This window comes from Argopecten irradians, chromosome 7 (assembly GCF_041381155.1).
Source record: "Argopecten irradians isolate NY chromosome 7, Ai_NY, whole genome shotgun sequence".
Taxonomy (NCBI): Eukaryota; Metazoa; Mollusca; class Bivalvia; order Pectinida; family Pectinidae; genus Argopecten; species Argopecten irradians.
This window is the reverse complement of record NC_091140.1, coordinates 20,797,117-20,812,104: the sequence shown is the minus strand read 5'-3', so window position 1 is coordinate 20,812,104 and position 14,988 is coordinate 20,797,117. Positions and strand designations below refer to the sequence as shown.

At 33.0% G+C, this 14,988-nt stretch overlaps 1 protein-coding gene across 1 annotated transcript; it reads left to right on the top strand.

The window, feature by feature from the left end:
• Positions 1 to 518: 518 nt before the first annotated feature.
• LOC138327077 (uncharacterized) lies at positions 519 to 13,227 on the top strand. The gene is made up of 15 exons (XM_069273063.1): positions 519 to 980; positions 3,913 to 4,079; positions 4,519 to 4,679; positions 4,968 to 5,079; positions 5,404 to 5,513; positions 6,373 to 6,485; positions 6,927 to 7,069; positions 7,507 to 7,647; positions 8,068 to 8,192; positions 8,577 to 8,719; positions 9,088 to 9,149; positions 10,372 to 10,507; positions 10,789 to 11,082; positions 11,454 to 11,615; positions 11,854 to 13,227. The coding sequence occupies exons 1-15, from the start codon at positions 719 to 721 to the stop codon at positions 12,189 to 12,191; spliced, it is 2,469 nt and encodes an 822-aa protein (XP_069129164.1). The 5' UTR covers positions 519 to 718; the 3' UTR covers positions 12,192 to 13,227.
• Positions 13,228 to 14,988: the final 1,761 nt, after the last annotated feature.

Below are 14,988 nucleotides of genomic sequence, written 5' to 3'. Positions count from 1 at the left end.
ATATATACCAAACAACATAAGGTCTAAAATACGCATATTTTATTCATCTATTAAACAAAGTATATCTTAACTGCACGTATTCCTCAAAATAGTTTCTAGCGTAGCATTAAAGTTCGGATTGTATAGTTTCTAAAGATATTTATGTGAATGTGCCGCGATCATGGTTCTGAGTACAGCAGTTATGATTATTATGATCTCCAAGGAATATATGTAATATTAACAGATGTAAAATTATACGTACATAATTTTAATTCATTTCGGTATTTGAACACTACTGTACATTTATATACGTTACGATTTTTGTTACTGCATCAACGAAAAGAGTTTTCATATAAAAGTAGAACTACTACATCGTAACGAAACACGTTTGATTTGTATACTTATCATGAAATGATATTCAGCATAACTAACTTACTACGTTATCATTTGAACTACCATTGATATAGAAAAGACACAGAAAACATAACTGTTTTAGGCAAGAAAACGTTTCGGATTTTTCGTGGTTAACGTTATAAATCTTAATCTATGAAAAAGTTACACAAATACGACAGAAATTTGTTCACGCGAGTCGAACAGGCATGTGACTGTACGGAGCGCTAGACTGGCAGATTCTAGTTTTACATCCGAATTTAAGCTCTGTAGCGTTGAGTTATACAAAATGGTGTAAATAATTTTACCATCGGCCGTGTGAGTGAAAAGAAATAGTTTAAACTGGACAATGGCTGAATCTGTATACTTGGTCACCTTCCTCGCATTGTTGGGTGAAGGCATTGTGCTAGGGTTTGCCCCCTTTGACCATGACGTCACCCCTAGTTGTGCTGAAAATGAAACAATATGTGAATTCAAATGGCAAATCAACTACACAGAGACAATGGTACTTTATGATAATTTCGGTGATGACGGGCATCCGCTAATGTACAGGAATGGTTCATTCTACAAAAGACTTGACTGTGGAGTAAATCAACAGACAACGGAAGAAGGTAAGCACAGATGAAAATATGGTCAGAAATTGAAAAAGTTTTGATTCATTTCAGCGTGTATACTGTATCGCATAAAATGTTTTAGTAGATCCTGTTGAACGTAAAAACAACGATATTATGTATGAATTTAATTACTGCCTTTCCCAGGCCAGGGATCGGAATGTTGGATTACTATAGTCTGGCCCTAAATCAACACATACATGTTTGCTTCATATATTATTAGAATAATTATTCCATGTGACAAGCACTTTTTCTCCACATGTTATACCTTGAACAATCCGAATCACAAAGGAAAATATCCACGAACATTTCCTGGTAAACAGTATTCCATTAACTTCCATTAATCTATACACAAAGATTTTTTTTTTTTTTTTTTTTTTTTTTAAGGTTTCAAAATCGATTTTATTCCCCAGCAAATTAGAGGGATGCCAAGGTTGGGACAAAGATTCTTATTATCACTGACGAATCAAAGATGGACGAAACAGCTTTAATTATAATCTCATTTATTTTTGCATGCCTTTTTACTGCCATATTACAGCAGAAACATATATACAAAGAGATTGGAAACTCCTATGTCTTCGTTGACGGCAGAGGAGCCTCTCCGGTTTATAAACATTTTCCCTTGGCTAAATGCTTTTAATTGTATTTGTAAACATGATATGATTTAATATTTATATATCTTTTTTTTCCAAATTAATATGCAAACCATCTAAATTACTGAACTTTTGAAAAGAATCACAGTTATTCCCTGTATTTCACTATTTGAGAGTATATCTATAAATCCCTAAGCACATATAGATATATCGTAAAAAATGGCGAAGTTGCTAATCTCTCTAATATATGTTTCTAATTACAGATACCTGATCACATTGCATACATAGTTATATAAGGTTGTCATTTTGTTACAATCAAAAGTAACCAAAAATAATAGTATAAACATATTTTCTACAATTGTTATACAGATAGTAAAAAAGGTATTGTAATAATGTCTGCTTGGAGTACCATCAAAGTTCTGTAACATTATTAGCCAATAAATATAATTGGAGTTTGTCGTAAAACAGTCAGTCACTGGGATTCAGGTAAATTTTATTCCCTTGAAATATTTGGTCAGCTCTAAGCAAATGAAAAATGGGAAATATTTTCAACGAAATCATTATATAATTATCGCAAAGGTATAATGCCTTTACTAAAACAGACAATACGTAAATATACACACACATGTGCATGTTTTAGCGTTCATCTTATTTAAGCACTTTTTGTGCCAGAAACACCGCGCTAAATTATGACATTTTTCCGTATATCATTCACACAATCATTATAGAGATAGCATGAATTTTTCATTGCACTAATCTGTTGAAGATCGCTTTAGCGTAAAAAATAATGACGTTTTCTAATAAGTTATTATGTAAAATAATGACGTTTTCTAATCGGTAATTATGTTCTAAATATATGGTGTATACTACGATGATCATATTTGATTTATTAACATATAAAATAACACCGAATTCGTACATTGCTCTTAAACTCTTTAATTGATCTTTTATTTATAGAAAATGTTAAAAAAAACAAGTGATTTCGATTGATGTGCTTGCATTATTTCACATTCAATTTTTAACGCACGTCTTAGATAAGATTGAAAAAATCGTCTTGTACAGCTTTCAATAAAAAAATATATGCATTTATTTTGCGTTCTCTCGCTTGGTACTATTGCCAAATTAAAACAAAAAAACAAGTATTGAATTTAGAGTAGAGTTTATCATTTTATCTTCTTTCAGATAAAATTAAATAATTTAGCTGCGATCAGATACAACACTAAATATTTATTATATTCTTATTCACTATAATGAATTCAGCCATGTATCCATCACGAATCATTTCTTATAAATATTAAATCTTTACCATTTCCTATTTTGTCTTTGCTGATCATTATAACAATTTGAAAAACAGTGGTACATTTTTGTTCAGAAACATTACGAAAAATTAAGTTATTCGCATCAGAAATAAGAAAAGGTAACAAAATAATTTCCAAATGAATCATATGTGGGTTGTTTTAGGTATCCGCTATGAAAAATATTTTCGAATTATCATTTTTATTAAATTAAGCTTTAGTCTGTGATAATTCAAAATTATTACAACGAATTTATTGTACAGGTATTGCTGACAACATAAGTATATTATTTTTAGACAATGTTTTGCTCGTAATGAAATTTAATAAATTTCAAAATATTAATATATATTATCTGATGACAAATTTGGTATAGCATTGTATCCTTTTATTGTCCATCTGGTAACAGAATGAACCTACACCTTCGAATCAATACATAACTAGCCTCCTACAGATATTTATACCTTGTTTCATTCATAAAAACGGTTGGTGGATCCTATCAGAAGTTATGTTGGTTACAAATTAGTATGCTTTCGTACAATATTAACTTTCTACTGTATATCTAGTCAGCATTTTATTTGACATTTTGTTACGGAATTGTTATAAAATATCACTTTTTAAATCCACAAATTTTAATGGAATGCATAAAAAAAATCCTTTTTTTTTTTTATATATTGTAACATAATTATTGTTAACAAGTCAACATCTTGTATTATGTAACATTTGTAACTGTGTGTAACAGAATACCTGAAATTTATATATTTTGTATTTTATATTTTGTATTTTGTTTTTGTATTTTGTATTTTGTAAAATAGTTTATGAATATTAAATGTTTCAAAGTGACTGTTTATATCGCTCCTTGCAACAAAAGGTGTTACACAATAATTTTCCATTTTAATCTTCTAACTTAAATAATGTCTCTTTATTTCACAAAGAAATAACATCACGTGACATTTTTTACATCTGAATTTCTAAAAGAATTGACGTTACATGGTAATTGTAACTGTATATATGTGACCCTATGGTGATTTTCTCTCCCTACCAAAGAGTTGTTGAACACCCTGACTGGTGATGGATCCTACAAGATACTGTACACCGTTAATGGCAAGTTCCCTGGACCCTCCATTGTAGTTTACGAAGGACAGGAGGCGAGTCTTATTATAGTTTATAGGCTCAGGACTATTAGTATGGTGTTTCGAAATATTATCTTTATTTAAACCAAATCATTTTCACGAGACACAAATGTTTGCGTAATTTGATATATCGAATAAGATGTGTTTCCTCTATAAATGTTCAAATCATATATATCTGTGCCTTTGTCAACAAGAATTCTTGGTCAATATTCATGCAATTGAAATTTCTTTAAGCACAAAATATTGTATTCGGTAATAAATAGATTCGCTTAAATAAATAATTATTTGCATATTATATGCATATATGTAACACTTTTTTCGATGAAATATTTTAAAGGCAAACCTGTTATAATTTCGCGTTATTACTTAATATATCATACGATATTGATGAACACGAAGACGTTAATTTAATTAGGTACCATGTTATCTAAATCAACTTACATAACAATAATGCAGAATCTGGTTTGAAGGTTTCAAATGAGAAAACATGCAATTAGCGGTATTTTTATCCCTCTTGCAGGTGGTGGTCCGTGTAAAAAATAGCTTGTCTAAGGAAGGAGTGTCTATGGAAGGAGTGACCGTCCACTGGCACGGACTCTATCAGAAAGGGACACCATGGATGGACGGAGTGGACATGATTGGTCAGTGCCCGATAAGTCCTGGACAGTCATTCACTTACAGGTTGATATATAGTTACCAAACTTTTATTCATATGAAGTGATATCTTAATTTAGAAAAACGATCTAATTGTATATCTGGTGAGACCTGGGAACCTTTTCCCCTGCTATGAAATTGCATAGATAATCCGATGTACTCATATTAAACTTGTTATTTTTCTAGATATATACTTGACAAATGGCAAAATAATTTGCCTACGATAATAAGTGTTCTGCTTGTCGGTGAAATTATTTGATGGTAACTTTTATATGCTTGTAAACGCTATTGGATAAAATTGTGATCTTGTGTCAGGTTTATTGCGGAACCTATTGGAACACACTGGTACCATTCTCATCTGAGCGTACAAAGGACGGACGGCTTCGCTGGGGCCCTAATTGTCTTACCTAGATCCAGGAACAGAAGGGTAAGTTGAGAGTATATTCTTGGAAACATAAACGGAATGTAACAACAGAAACAATAGAAAGAGTCGCTTCCCCTCAACCGTTTCCCATAACATTGAATTTATTGACCGATGAAATAATCTTGAATCACGTATGGAATTCAATTGAATGAATCAATTATAAAAATAAGATCCGAAATACTATGTTAACATTGATATAATTTGAGCATTGATAAATAATATTGTATAATATATATTGCCTATTACAAATTATTCAAAATATGACAATCATACACAGAAACAAAGCACTTTGTTCGATATAATTATTTATATTGGCGACATTTACAGAGTTCGGACCAGAACGAAAAAATAGAGAAAGAATTTGTTGTCCTGGCCCAGGATTGGTTCCATCAGTCCTCTATAGAACTGACTCAACACTTCATCTGGGATCTACGCAGGTAAGTACTTCTTCTAATAATAGATCGTAGGATCTTCAAATATACGTACTAAATCTAATTATAGATCTAGGATCTTCAAAGATACGTACTAAATCTAATAATAGATATATGATCTTCAAATATAAGTACTTCATATAATTATAGATCGTAGGATCTTCAAATATACGTACTAAATCTAAATTTAGATCTTAGGAATTAATTGTGACATCATTATTTTGTGGCAAAATTTACGTAGTTTTCTCTGAAACACATGACGTCACAATCAATACCTTTCCGCAAAGCCAAATAATACAGTACAGTACAAGGTAAGGTGATATATTGATACTGACTTGGTGTTTTTTTCTGTAACAATACAGCGATTATGATGTCATAGTGATCCGTAATGAATTTTCTACTGCCTTATTGTCAAGAGGTGTAGAGAGATTTATCGTTTCATTTATTCAATAAATCTTGATCTTTCCATAATTGTTAAATTGGTTTATAAATAATTTATCAATTCATGGAAGAAATATATCTTTGAAAACTTTTTTTTTTTTTAAAGTTTTTGGTTTTGATTGATATTTGCATTTTTTAGTAATTTTAGACGAACAACGGCTCGATGTTATCAAATAAACATATCAAATATGATGCTATGTTTTAACATATTGTTTAAGCCAATGGCGCATGAAGTATATGATACGTGTTGTATGTAATGTATTATACGTGTTGTATTAAATATATGATACGTGTTTTATTAAGTATATAATACGTGTTGTATTAAGTATATAATACGTCTTGTATTAGGTATATGGTACGTCTTGTATTAAGAAGTAAATAATACTTGTTGTATTCCAATGATGACGTCATTTCTGATGTTTAGGTATGCATTTGGCGAGAATGCCACTAGGTGTTTCTTTGCCTCTAACATTAGGAAGACTGATGGAGGCCTAGCCGGTTTTATGTTATTCCAATCTGGTGTGGTAAACGGAAGAGGTATGTACACGAAGTCAAAACATGTACTTTGTCATCTATACTAGACAATAATGCATTGCAGGCATACAACTGGTGATGTTCGCGTGAATATTTTCACGATTTCACTTTGATATTGAATAATGGTCACCGTTAATTTTAACATATCCTGCTTTTAATATAAGACAGTATGGCTGAATTCTGAATATTTTTAATGTCAATTATTTTGACATATTGAACATTCCCAAACAAGATAACCATTTTAGTTTTACGGTGCAACCCTCTTGCAAATTTGCTGCATCAATCATAGTTTAAACATACGTATGACTTCCTATTAAAGCATGGATAAAAAGACACAAATTAAGGGTCGTATTAGTTTTTTTCGATTAAAAAAAACTCTTTTTATAATTCATATAAACATTCTCTTGTAGCTCACTTAATTGGTTTAAAAAATGTTTTTTAAAGGACATAATTACCCAGAGTGGGGGGATACTCCGATGTATCCAGTCCTTCCCTATGAAACGTTTGTCGTCAAAAGCAACAGAACCTACCGTTTCCGATTGATCAACTCTGGCAACGCCTTCCCACTGCAGGTGTCTGTGGACAAGGTGAGTTATTAAAGCGAGAAACGCATTCTTTATCTCAAAACAAAGGTCATGTAAATATATCAACATATGTATTTACATCCATGTACTGTAAAAGTAGAAATTTTCGAGGGTGGTTAATTTTGCGATTTCCTTCCTACGTGGTCGGTTATTTCCACGGTTACAGTATCTTAAAACATCAATATATATACCAGACAAAGCACAACAACTTTATTGCACGGTCTTGTTCATTTATGCAATATTTTAAAAAATCATGAATGATCGTTATTTTCATTCCAAAAATAGAAATACAAATAACAATGTGTGTAAGAATTGTATGTAGCCAGAATTTGCAGGTGAAAACATAAACACGCGGATTTTTTTTTTTTATAGTTTTCTGGCCATAATATTTGTAGATGTTTATAATAGCCCGATGAAAAATTGTTTTAAAACTTACCTAGCACAAGTTGGAGTTAATATCGACGGACGGTCGGGACATACGTGGAGTAGAGACGGACGCCATAACTACAGTTCCAGGAGAGAGGATTGACTTCCTGTTGCGCACGACGTCAACCCCTGACAACTACTGGTTCCGGGTCGAGGTATGCTCTGTTTCAAAGCGAAACAAGATGCACTAACACATGCAGGTTACATTGTGATCTTGCTCTGTCATATGGCAATTGGAACTCGCTACCTAATCTCAACAGCCATAGGCGCAATGTATCCTTCAAATTTTATCCTAGTTTTTATAACGCTGCGCAACCACAAATTTTAAATGTAAATGATCAAAACGCAATTAGCAAACCGCTTATATGATGTGAAGACAAGGTAACAAAGGAGGTATGACCAGATATACGTATCTTTATATTAGATATATCTATATATCATTTTATTTACTATATCGTTATTATCAAAATTAGAAATATTTATGATATTGATAATTTGTTATCACTAAAGGTGTTATAAAGCAACTACGAAGTAACATATATACAGTATAAATAACGTTAGTGTTGCTTCGACAGGCTAACGGCGCAGGTAAAACTAAAGCTATTGTACAGTACGAGTCAGTAGAGAAAGAAGTTCCCGTATCTAAAGAGAAAACCTGCACAGAGGACGATTGGTGTACAGACATCAACTGTATGGTCCAGTACGTATACAAAGTTTCAAGAAAATGTTTTTTCGGTTGTCATCGATGATTCGGTACTTATCTTTTTCTACTTTAGATTTGTTGTTTAATCGCTACGGGTAAGGAAAAATTCGATACTCATGTACATGATTTTGTTGAATGACCTATTTAAAGAACGAGTTTAGATTTTGTAGAGACTAAATTCTCCGAACCAGAAACTTTGAAAATATAACTTGATTTTCCCTCAATTATGTCCTTTTTCTTATATTTTGATATCGGATGAATACCATTTAAAGTTATTGCTAATTGTATCACAAGGATATTTTTGAAGTACTTCATATATCTCATATTACTTGAAATGTAAAAATGTATTTACATTAAAAAATATATTTATTTACATTTCAGGGTGTATCCGTCCGATACCTACAGAAATTGTACAAAGATCTCAGACCTCAGAATCTCTCCTAACGATCGCGCGAGACGGTCGGTACCAAGAGCTAAAAATGATGGAACATTTAAGGAAATATTTTTAAGTGTTCATTTTCAGAGTAAGTATTATTGATTTTTACGTGTAAACTTTTATGTGAATGCAAAAATAGTGGTTTACAGAACTTGCTGCATAGTAATAAGATTGAATTGAATTCATACGAATACATATAACATTATTTATATTTGGTATACTGGATATTATATATCTTATAGAACTTATGAATGTCGTTAAACCAATTAATACAGTATATATCCTATAATATAATTTGTACTTGTTTTTATTACTGTCAGAATTTTTTTGAAAATGTACTTGTTGTTAGTACATTCCCCTGTAATAAATCAACATCATTTTTAATAAAACTATTCATGCAAATAGAAAAAATGATCAGTTCTATGTTAAATAATCCGTAAACTATTTATTCTGTAGCTGTTACAGATTTCGCCCATATAAATGGTAAAAGTTTCATCAAACCAACCAGTGCCTTACAGGTAAATAGAATTTTATATATATCCTAAATATATTCCGTCTTTGTAATTACAGAGTTAGCTCTCTTGCGGGTATGTATCGATTGGTACGTCATTATCTTGGGAGCGCAATTCATATCGTTTTTTCCGAAAAGTATGACGTTGCGCTCACAAACACATGACGTCACAATTAATGCCTGCCTGCACGAGGAATAACTCTGTAATATGCAAATAATACGGGGGCGGGATTAATCGACATTAAACAGTACTTTACCCACGTCGTTTTGGGATCTGGAAACCCCCGTATATATTTCAGCCCTACATGTTGATAGGGTATAACCCTTGTTCGTCATAAAAGAGAATAGGAACATATTAAGTCCTACTTTTTTTCATTTTAATCTTCAAAAGCTGTTATATAACTGTTTTGAAATATAATTATCATGTCCGTTCAAAGTATTTTTTCTCGTAAAATAAAGTCATGCTATTGGGTGGTTGGTTGATAGATTGGTAACGCATCATGGTGCCACCGAGTGTCAAGAAGGATTTTCACGATATTGAAACCCCTTAGTGTTTACATTATGACTATCTCAAATTTAATTCACATAAATTTATATATTAACATTGGCACTGCACAGTACCTATATGTTGCTACTCAACGAAATGTATGTTATTTCCAAAATTAACATTGGCAGTTAGTCTCTGGCGTACTAATACCATAAGTCAGAGTGAGAATTCACTAAATATTTTAAAATATTCCTAAAATTGATCAATATAAAATATACTCTACTTATAATATTTGAAATTGATCGAATTGTTGTATTTATTTTTGTGTATATGGTTTATCAATAGGACTATTTCATCAACTGTTATTATTTAGTCGGCATGACAACACACAAGAAGTCAATGGCACACAGTACTTACCGCAAAACCAAAGACTGATATTTTTGTCTAATCAAACGTAAAATTTTTAATTTCATGCTTTATTTTTTATCCATTTTCTGTTTAAAACGATAATGGCTACTTTAAATGTAAATGTAAGCATCGTTTGTCATATTTTTGACAAACATTGGCGTGTAATATAAATTGGGTGTTTTAGTATATTTATCATGGTGGGCGCACCACTGGATATGCTAGAACACCAATATATGTTACACACCAATGCATGTCAAAAATATGACAAGCAATACTTAAATATAGTTGTTGTAAAATTAAAACGAATCATTAGATAGAGTTCCTCCATTTATAGACCTATCCGAACATGTCTGAAGCCATTGTGGACTGTGACAGCTCAGAGATCCATTGTTACCTAGAGGTGTGTTTTTGTACACACATCATCAAAGTCGCCCTCGGGACCACTCTCCAGTTAGTCTTGGTCAACCCAGGTTTGTACGGAGTTAGCGCCCTTTCTGTTTGAAAGAAATGCCACCGTTAACTGATATGCACGAAACAAAAATAAATAAATAAATAAATAAATAAATACATAAAGATATATCTTTTTGCAAGAATAGTTTTATATGAAAACAAAGAATCAGTTTAAGGATTCATCATTCATAAGCAGAGACATCATGTCATAATTTCAAAACAATATACTATATCATATTGAGAATACCAGGGCTATCCGGGGGAAACTGTCTACAAACTACAATAGTATACCATCTTGCAGGGCCACTTGTTAACGAGTCTGAGCTAGGCCTACAACATCCGATGCACATTCACGGCCATACGTTCCATGTCCTCAAGACTGCCTATTCCCATTACAACGACTCCGCGATCTCCGTTAGCCTCAATGAGGACATTCTGTGTGATTCCGTGTACTGTGACCACCCCAAGTGGTCCAATGACACGTGGGGAGGTGACAACATTCCTGGAATTAACCTGGAGGATCCTCCTATTAAGGACACGGTTTTGGTCCCCAGGCATGGCTACACAGTCATTAGATTCACGGCTAACAATTTAGGCTAGTAGATACAAATTGAATTTATTAACAAATATAAGTAGGTTATGTAATGCAAATCTAATCAGTTAACTTACGTTGGCTAGAGGTAAAAGTATGTTCACCTATTTAAAATTAAATTAAAATGAAAGATATATAAAATATTGAATGGTATGTTTGAATGTATCGTCGGTGTGCCGGACAATAATGTATTGTTTTATACTAAAGCAAAATGTTAAATGATAGCACCATTACTACTAGTCCTTGTGAAACTCTTACTTCTCTGAAGCATAATAGACCACTATGGAGGGTTAATATACAAACGATTCATACTATATACTGGCTCTCACGGCTAGGTGATAGTGGTTCTATGTTGTCTCATACCTATGTTTCAGGTTTCTGGTTCTTCCACTGTCACATAGAGATACACCAGATCATGGGGATGGCCCTCATTCTACAGGTCGGGGATGTGGACGAAATGCCACCAACACCGAAAAACTTTCCCACTTGTGGTAGCTTTGATTTTTCACAAGAGGAGTTCGAAAAACTCGTTGAAAGTTCGTACAACTTTATACTTATTGATATGGTATCTAGATTAGTATGTGTTGTATCATATATAAAACGGAGACGTTTACCCTCTTGAACATCTGAGCTTTGTTTTACTGAACTGTATAAAATACATTTGACCTTATTGGAAACCTTTTAATTTCGATTACCGGTTTTTCTCTTCTAACCTATATTATACATTCCATTGTTGTTATGCATTGCAGCTAAAAACAATCCTTTGATTTGTAGATTCGAAAAGGGATACCAACGACACTGGAGAGACTTCCGTGCAGTCCGATTTGAAGCTAGGGACAGGGCTTTCATCAGTCCGGGAAGAGTTAGAAGAGCATAATAAAGGTCCACCATGTAACAACACCGATCAGAAAAATAAGGATACGGTTTACGTCATCGCTATCTGTGTACTCCTGGTGCTCATGATAATCCTAGCTGGGATGTTATGTTGGCAGCGATATACAAATGATGTAACGACCAATGGCCATTCAAGCGCTCGGTATGTGCTTCTGCATGCTGGCGAGGGGAACGAGTCAAGGGAGGATTCCAATTACCTTACTTTCAGAAAACTCTAGTTGTAGTAGAGATGGTCACGAGAAATATTAGGATAATTTGTCATCCAAACTAAAATGTCTAAATTCCAAACAGTCAACTATTACAAATAATAGCTATGTTTGAAAAAATAGATTTATTGGTTTGCTTTTTTTTTATATAGTACCATTTTCGAAAAGAAAACGACGAGATTTTGGTTTATTATTGCGTAACACGTCGTTTTCTCCGAAAAGTATAGAGCTAGCTTTTGGAATGTCGCCTTCATTTCAAGAACATTAATAAAATAATCTGAATGAGTAATAATTTTAATCGACATTACCTGCATATATCGGCAAACAAAGTCTAAAGGGTAAAGTTTTTAGCCGTTCAATGATATATATGGAGAAAACGTAGTTGAGTTTTAATTTGAAATTGACTGTGTACCTGCATGAATTTCAGTCAGAAATAACTATTCCTTCACTTCTTTTATAGTTCATTTCCTTTATTAACTTCTTAAATATGCCTATTCGGTTGAAGTCAATATCCTAAGTCAGTTTCTTCAAAGATATGGTCAACGTTTTTCAAAGTATAAGCGTATAACATATTTATCGAGATGTACATATGTTTCTTTGTTGTGCTCTACATGTATAAACCTTAATTTTTTTTATTTATGTTTTTAATGATATGCTATTAAAATTTTCTCTAGTGCAGTGGGTTAGGTTTTGTGAAGATCTCATTTTATACCAAATGTGTGATACCATTATGCTTAATTGACAACCGTTTGTCTAATACAGTCAAACATGTCACACGAAGGACAAAGGAAACTATCAGTGTAACCAGATGACCTTTATAGACGGGTAAAATTGTTTTGAAGTTAACCATTTGGTGCCCTACGGAAGTAGTCGGTTAGGCAGGTTTGACTGTATTAATTATGCTAACATTAATTTAAATATATAATATATTAACTTTAAAACATTAGCTTAGTCAATTTGTTTTCGAACTTGTTAAAATTTCCAATTCTCTGTATGTTTTTCATTAAATTAATGTTATTTTTCTTCAAAATAAAACGAATAATGACACCATCTTATTAGTATCTTTCATTGAACATTTACTGGAATAACCAGGTGAGCAATACAAGTCCTCCAGGCCTCTTGTTTAATAGTCTCTTTATTTGAAACTTTGCATCCCTGTTATACATAAACATATCTCCTAAATGAGAGCATTTGGTGCTTTTTAATAGGATCTATTCCTTGTGGATACAAAATGCGATCAAAGTGAAAGTTTATCTTCCCAGATCAATGTATCTGTATCAAGGTGAGGACATAATGAGTTGTAATTACTCGTGTCCAATCCTTTTGTTTAGCCTCAATGATTTATCTATTCAATAATAAAAATATTTTTTTTTCGAAATGTTTTGAAACCAATATCGCAAAATTTCGTACTCGGAAAGAAAATTGATCGGCAGTGTATAAAGATACATAATTGGCAAGTATCGACAACTGAAATGAAAGTGCATGTAATAATTACATATAAAACATTGAAAAATACAACTACGTATCAGGAAGAGTGAACGTTGTCTACTTCATCGACGTCACGTAACATTTTGGCAAAGATACTAATTACAATTGGTATGGGTACCAGCTCCTCAAGTCCAAGGGTCAAACCCAATATCATGCCTTTCCCCTGAGGATGTTTAGTTGAAATTCAGTTAACTACATGCAGGGGATTATAACTAGTATGCTTGTTTGTTGGATTAATTTAACGTCCTATTAACAGCTAGGATTATGTAAGGACGGACTCTCGTGTATGCGATGTGTAAAGTGTATGAGAGCGGTACATTCGTGTTGATGTTGTGTCTTCCTGTGGAACTCTTGCCCATCTTTGTAGTGCTATGGTATACCACTAAAGCACACACACACCCGAAGACACAAAGCAACACACTCCATCCGGTCATAATATACTGACAATGGACGAACCAGCCGTCTCACTCATTAACTGCAGAGCGCTAAGCAGGATCAGCAACTACCACTTTTATAGACTTAGGTGTGTCTCGACCAGGGGACAGAACCCAGGGCCTACCTCACATGGCCAAATACTCAACAGAAGGCCATTAGTGAGTCGGTGTCAAGGAAGAAGTTAAGAAGTTCGAAGAAAGATAGGTAGGAAGAAAAGATAATATCCTAAATTTAGTCGTCTTTTACGATCATGAAATTCGGGCAGTAGCTACAATGCTAACGTCCTACTTACAGACAGGGATATATAGGAAATATCGATGGCCGACGGACGGCGCGCTATGGCAAGTCAGGTGAGCTTAAATATATTCACAAATAGGACGAGGGACAATTTTTTCAACATTTGTCCCCTTGAGGCAGAAATTACAAAATGGATCAATAGATTGTCTCTTTGTTACAACTATTGAGCTACTTAATCATCCCCGTTCACAGGAAAACAAAATATAATCTCTGTCAATTCTACCTTTGAAATTCAAAAAAGGCTTCACACAAATCATGTTTTGTTTCCTTATTACCGAGGAATCAAATGTGGCAACAAAAATATAAGTAGGTCTATTACTGTTTTATTATCTAGCATAGATAGATTTTCCTTTAAGACATTAGCTTCCATCAAATCGCGTTTGGATATTATAACTGAATTGGTATCAATAATATACACAGACTAATCATGATACAATAATGAAATGGCTTCCAGTAATATGTCAGGAATGTGGGGGTGATGTGGATTCCCGTATCTACTGTCATAGCGTCTCCATGGAGACCAAATGTCGTGTCGTCTTGGTCACATATTATGCCCGCAGCTGTCTGATCTTTACCACGTTGTGTATCC